At 33.4% G+C, this 5,526-nt stretch overlaps 1 protein-coding gene across 1 annotated transcript; it reads left to right on the top strand.

Annotated features, from left to right (window-relative positions):
• Positions 1-430: 430 nt before the first annotated feature.
• On the top strand, positions 431-5,325 carry LOC129985062 (uncharacterized). The gene is made up of 2 exons (XM_056094984.1): positions 431-1,204; positions 4,951-5,325. The coding sequence occupies exons 1-2, from the start codon at positions 431-433 to the stop codon at positions 5,323-5,325; spliced, it is 1,149 nt and encodes a 382-aa protein (XP_055950959.1).
• The last annotated feature ends 201 nt before the right edge of the window (positions 5,326-5,526 follow it).

The raw sequence follows: 5,526 nt of genomic DNA on the forward strand, positions 1-5,526 counted from the left end.
TCACTTCGCATACAAAGTCTTCTATTAACTTTTTAAACTAGTGAAATGAACTGAATTCACTATGAATTGAAAATAATGAACTAAACACAGTTTGAAAACATTTGAATAAACATTGACTTCTGCAACAAGTTAATTAACGAAAACGACATATTTGCATCCTGGAAATATAATACTGGGATAAGTCTAGAACTCTTTGAAGTTTACGATATAAAGGAATATTAGAATATGTTACAAAATTAATGAAAGTACATTATAAGAAACTATAACAAGAGTTTATCCGGTTAATTATTCAAACACTTTCAATAAGCTTCCATTGACTTTGTTTAATTTAATTGAGTTTGCTGTGTGAGTTCTTACAAGCTTTACTTAATTGATAGAGTATTTATTTTTCCAAGAGACAGAATTCAGGAACTAAAAGGAAGACATCAAAATGAGGAAGCAGCGATTTGTTACCACTTTACCAGCAACTAGTGATACAGATCTATCAACCGAGCAAAATGATACTTGTAGCACTATCTTCTCTAGCCATTATTCTCTTCAAGAACCTATGTGGTCTCCTATTTTCGCTGCTGATCAAGAACCTGTAATACCTTGCTACCTCTACCAGTATCCTGTTATCCAGATACCATCAGAACAATTCCAAAGTGTCAGTAGCGTACTCAACAGTGCAAGTTTTGCTATTAATCCATATGAAAGTTTTGCTTACTTTGGCGATGGACCTTTGGATTCTGGCGACTTTACCACTTCATCGCCAATTTCAGATTCAGCATATGGCGACTGTGTTGTACCTGAAATATATCCTTGCCCAGAATTACCTTACGATGGACTTCAAGCAATACCCGCAGATATACCTGATACTTACCCCATGGTCACCAATTACGGTGCAGTAACTCTTCTCCTCAGACACCTGATCAGGGTAGACATATCACCTGAAAAATCCGTTTACGTGACTAACTCACCATCTGAATGCGTGGCTGTTGCCTGTGGCTCTGGAGACCAAAGTGGAGTCGTACATCCAAACGGTAGAGTTTTCCATGAAGGAGAAGATATTCACATGATCACTTTGAATAGAAAGGCTAAAATCTGCAAGCGCGGAATAGTATTCACATCAACTGATCACTGTCTTTCGTATATAGTAGATGCATCTGGCACAAAGACTACGGCAGAAAAATTCCGAGATCTATCTCAAGATTTTACTCAACAGGTAGGTAAGAAAATTTATTTTCAAAATAAATTGCAATAAGAATTAATATTTAAACATGAGAATAGCTCCAAGCTCCTTGCTAATGAGGAAATATTTCAGCCAAATTTATCAAAACTCACCAAACCAACTACTATAACAAGAAATTAAGAAAAACTATTCGCACATTTGGCGACTTATTACCTTAAAAACGATTAGAATTTCGCGCCATTCTCCTTCATGTATTCGCTGCTCCTCTGTGACAATTTTTTTTATCTCAATATATTTTGAAGCTTTTTATTTTGAAAATTCTATCATAAGCAACACTTTCTAATGTACTGTTAAACTACGGTAAAATTGTATCCTGCCAATGGCCTATTGGCTTAAAACTTTAATATGAAGAGCTTAACTGTATGAATTGGAGAGACAATTTTGTGGACACTATTGTTTAGTTTTCCCATTTACAAGTATTATTGAAAAATAATGTTTGTTAGGGATCTCAGGTGATTTCTGAGTGTTTCAAGGTTACTTAAACCAACAAAGAAAGACGTTTATTCTTTCTTATGACTACTTGCTTTGATATTATAGTCCAAGCATGGGTTGAAATCTATTTACAAGAGGCTATTAAATTCGTCGCCAACAACGGAAACAGTAGTTCCGCTAGAAACAAATTGAAAGACCTACTACTCGAATTTTAGAAGCCTAAATATTTAAAATAATTAAAACTAAACTGATTAAAAAATGAATTCAATTAACTGATAAAAAATTAAAGTAAAGTGCAAATCTAATTTCTTTTAAGAAAGATTATTTTGAATCATAATAAGAACTTTTTAAAATAATTCTTTGAAAAATTTTGTTTTTTTCTTGTTTACAAAAGAATTTTTGAATTAATTTTTTTTAAATCAAAAATCGTCTGTTCTGTAGTTTTTTTTAGAAATTTGCTTTTATTTCGCAGTTTTTCACTTTATAAAAGAAGTTTTCATTTCAACAGAATTTATAGAATTTTTTCACTTCTTGCTTATTTTTTGGTTCAATAGATAATTCAATAAGTCATTTACTGCTAAGAAATAGAAGGAAGGTGAATCGAATTTATTTTAAAGAATTGCTGATGCGATTGATTGTAATTATAATTGAGAAAATATCATGCCATCAAAAACATAACTTGTAAAAAAAACCAAGCCTCACAACTCAGTTCTTCTATTGTAAAAAGTTGTGAGTTCCATGTAATACCAAGTCGGTCCATTTATTCAGTCCCTACTTAAGGGTCCTTCTGTCTTAAGTTATTACGTAATTAGCTAACCTAACAACATCTAATAGTGACCTAAAAATCTTTTATGGTTTAAATAAATAGACTTGGTCATCGCATGAAAACACAATGTATCTTTACATTAAATTAGATTACATTAACATATTATATAAAATTAGATTGTTTAGTGCGATTGCCAAGTCAATCTATTTATTTAAACCATAAAACATTTTTAATGTTGATATGGTCACTATAAGATGTTGTGCAGGTTAGCTAATTACGTAATAACTTAAGACAGAAGGACCCTTAAGTAAGGACTGAATAAATTGACCGACTTGGTATAAAATGGATCTCACAACTTTTTACCATAGAAGAACTGAGTTGCGAGACTTGGTTTTTTTACAAGTTATGTTTTTGATGGCATCTCATTTCTTTTTGTAGATAGTCCTTTTCTTATTTTTGTATGTAGTCTTCCTCTTTATTTTCCGGTACTACTTCTTGAGCTTCAGCTACAGTTTTTCTCATTGACACTTCGTCTATGATAAACAATACTACTTCTTTCAAATCTGATCTCAGAACTTGGAGCACTTCATCAGAAAGTGGCTTGTAATTCGGTGTTTGCTTGTGTTCTACAGGCAGCTGCAATAGTATATGTATAGTCAATCCATTCACATTGAATGCAGCTATTCCTGTTGGAGCACTAACTGCCACTTTTTTGTTTAAATACATCTTAAACCAAACTTTCAGAGTTTTTATTAAAAAGCTCTTTCCAGTGCCACCAGTTCCACTCACAAAACAGCATAAAACGTCAGTGTTATTATCAGTTGTGTACATTTTATTTGTGATCATATCGAAGACTCTTTTTTGATCGGCATTAAGTTTGGCGATCATACTTTGAAGATCAGTTTGCTCTTCTTTTACCAGATTGATTCTCTGAAAGTCACCCATTGCGTTTGCAGCTTCTACAGCTTCAAATTGAATTATTTCAAATTAGATATTGTTACAAACCTGTAATTTTGCTTCCCGGCTCAAATAGTGTCATCATAAGAAAGACTGTTTTACAGTAATCTGTATTGGATGCTGTCGGATGCCAAGCCAATGGATCCCAGAGCTTGGTGACAAACTTGGACACCATTTGGCGACTTGGCGACGAATTTGCTGACAAAATGGATAATGCTCGAAGCTTCGAGAAATTTATCGATCCGTCCATTATTACACGCATATTTTAGTTTTTCTTTGATTTATACACTAAACACTAATTGTATTCTAAATTTGAAGCTTCTATGTCTGCTAGAAGTGCCTTAGAGTTTTGATGATCGGTCAGTCAGTCAGTGATAAAATTCACAAACTTTGACCAGTTATAATTCTTAAACTACCGGTTCAAATTTAATGAAATTTGAAATACACCGTGTTTATATAATGCTGGTTGGTTACTGAAAATTCAGGCTTCTAGTTTTATCCACAACGAAGTTATAGCGGGTCGAAAATGGCCTGAACTGCTTCGAGAAAAGGATGGTACGGCCGTGCCGCTTGTTTTTGCTCAACTTGGCGGGGGCACTGCCGTGCCCCAGACAAGTAACAATGCTAGTAGTGTCTGATGTTTTGTTAGTATCTTTGAATTCATACCTTTTCTTTGCTAAATTTTAAAAGAATCTTTACATTTGCATGATTCCGCTCGCGAAATCAGAAGAAATATGTTTTTAACTAAACAATTTAAGTCGAACGTCGAAGTTATGGTGTGTAATAATATAATTTTGTGCAACTGGTTCGCAGATATGCATTTATTCAAGATTCAAAGGAGTCAACAATAGCAGTTCATAAATGTGCGAAAAGCAGATTTCGCAAATAAAACAGTTTCGATTGATAAACTCATAATTATAACAGAAAAGACCAATTAATTTTTAACTACGACTGCTTTAAAGTATTACTATGACTACTTTACATTGTCAGTCATCTTCAGATTTTATTTTCTCTTCTTGGCAATGTCAGCACCCTTGACGATATGAAGGGGCACATTAAAGTAGTTTCAAGCTAAGTATGATTAGAGACATCACATGGTGATTTTAATTTAATTAACAACAGCAAATGAGTTCTTTGCTTAATATTCCTTATATTTGGATTTATATTTTGATCTCTGTAACCTCTGCAAATCACACATAATCTTTTTTTACGATAACAGTATGTAGATTGCGAATGGCAACTGAAAAGGGAAAACATTCTTAAATTGTCTTCCGTAGAGAGAATAAGTGATTTACAAACATTTACAGAGTTGATATTTTAAACATAGTTACTTGACAATTTGTTTTTAATAAAATGTTCTTTCAAGAAATTCGTATTTGTCTTTAAGACTTACAATAGATTTTCTATAATAAAATTTGAACGAAACATTTACTTGCTCTAGAAGGTTCACCAGATATCTAAAAAAAATACCCAGAATGACGTAGGTTTATATACTTAAAGTACAGAAAATTGCTAATAACTTTAGATAATGCTTCTATATATCGTTTTTATTCTATTTCTCTAGGTGTTCTATTGTGATACCGTCTCCAGCCATGCCGTCGACCTATGCTACAAAATGATAGAAGAAGCTGTTCACAAGCAGTACAAAAACGGTGATGAAGTATGGATCGTGGGTGGGTTTCGCATCAAGCAAGACCAATGGGGAGATGTGAAAGTGTCCAGAAACTATGGACGCAGGGTCATCAAAGTGTCGCCCACCAATGGTCAGATCAATATCAAGACGGATTCGGTTGAAATCACAGTTGGGAGGTACCCGAACAACTACTTTGTGGTTCGACGGGGTGATCAAATGGTGACCGCCAGCTTGAAGTCCTTTACTGTTCAAAATGGAACTCAAAGGGCAGGGTTCAATAACACAGGAAGATTAGTGTTGAAATAACTGGAATTACTAGCCATTGGCTATAATAACTACCTCGGTTAATGAATGTGGTTGGTTACGTGTTTTTCCATAGATTTACATTATTCTTCAATGAACACCAATTTCTTTGTTACAGTAGGTTAATTATTAATCAATACACTTAGATAAAGATCTTAAAAAACAATACAATTCTACCTAGATATTAATATATAGCTGGAAACT

This window comes from Argiope bruennichi, chromosome 9, assembly GCF_947563725.1.
Source record: "Argiope bruennichi chromosome 9, qqArgBrue1.1, whole genome shotgun sequence".
NCBI lineage: Eukaryota > Metazoa > Arthropoda > Arachnida > Araneae > Araneidae > Argiope > Argiope bruennichi.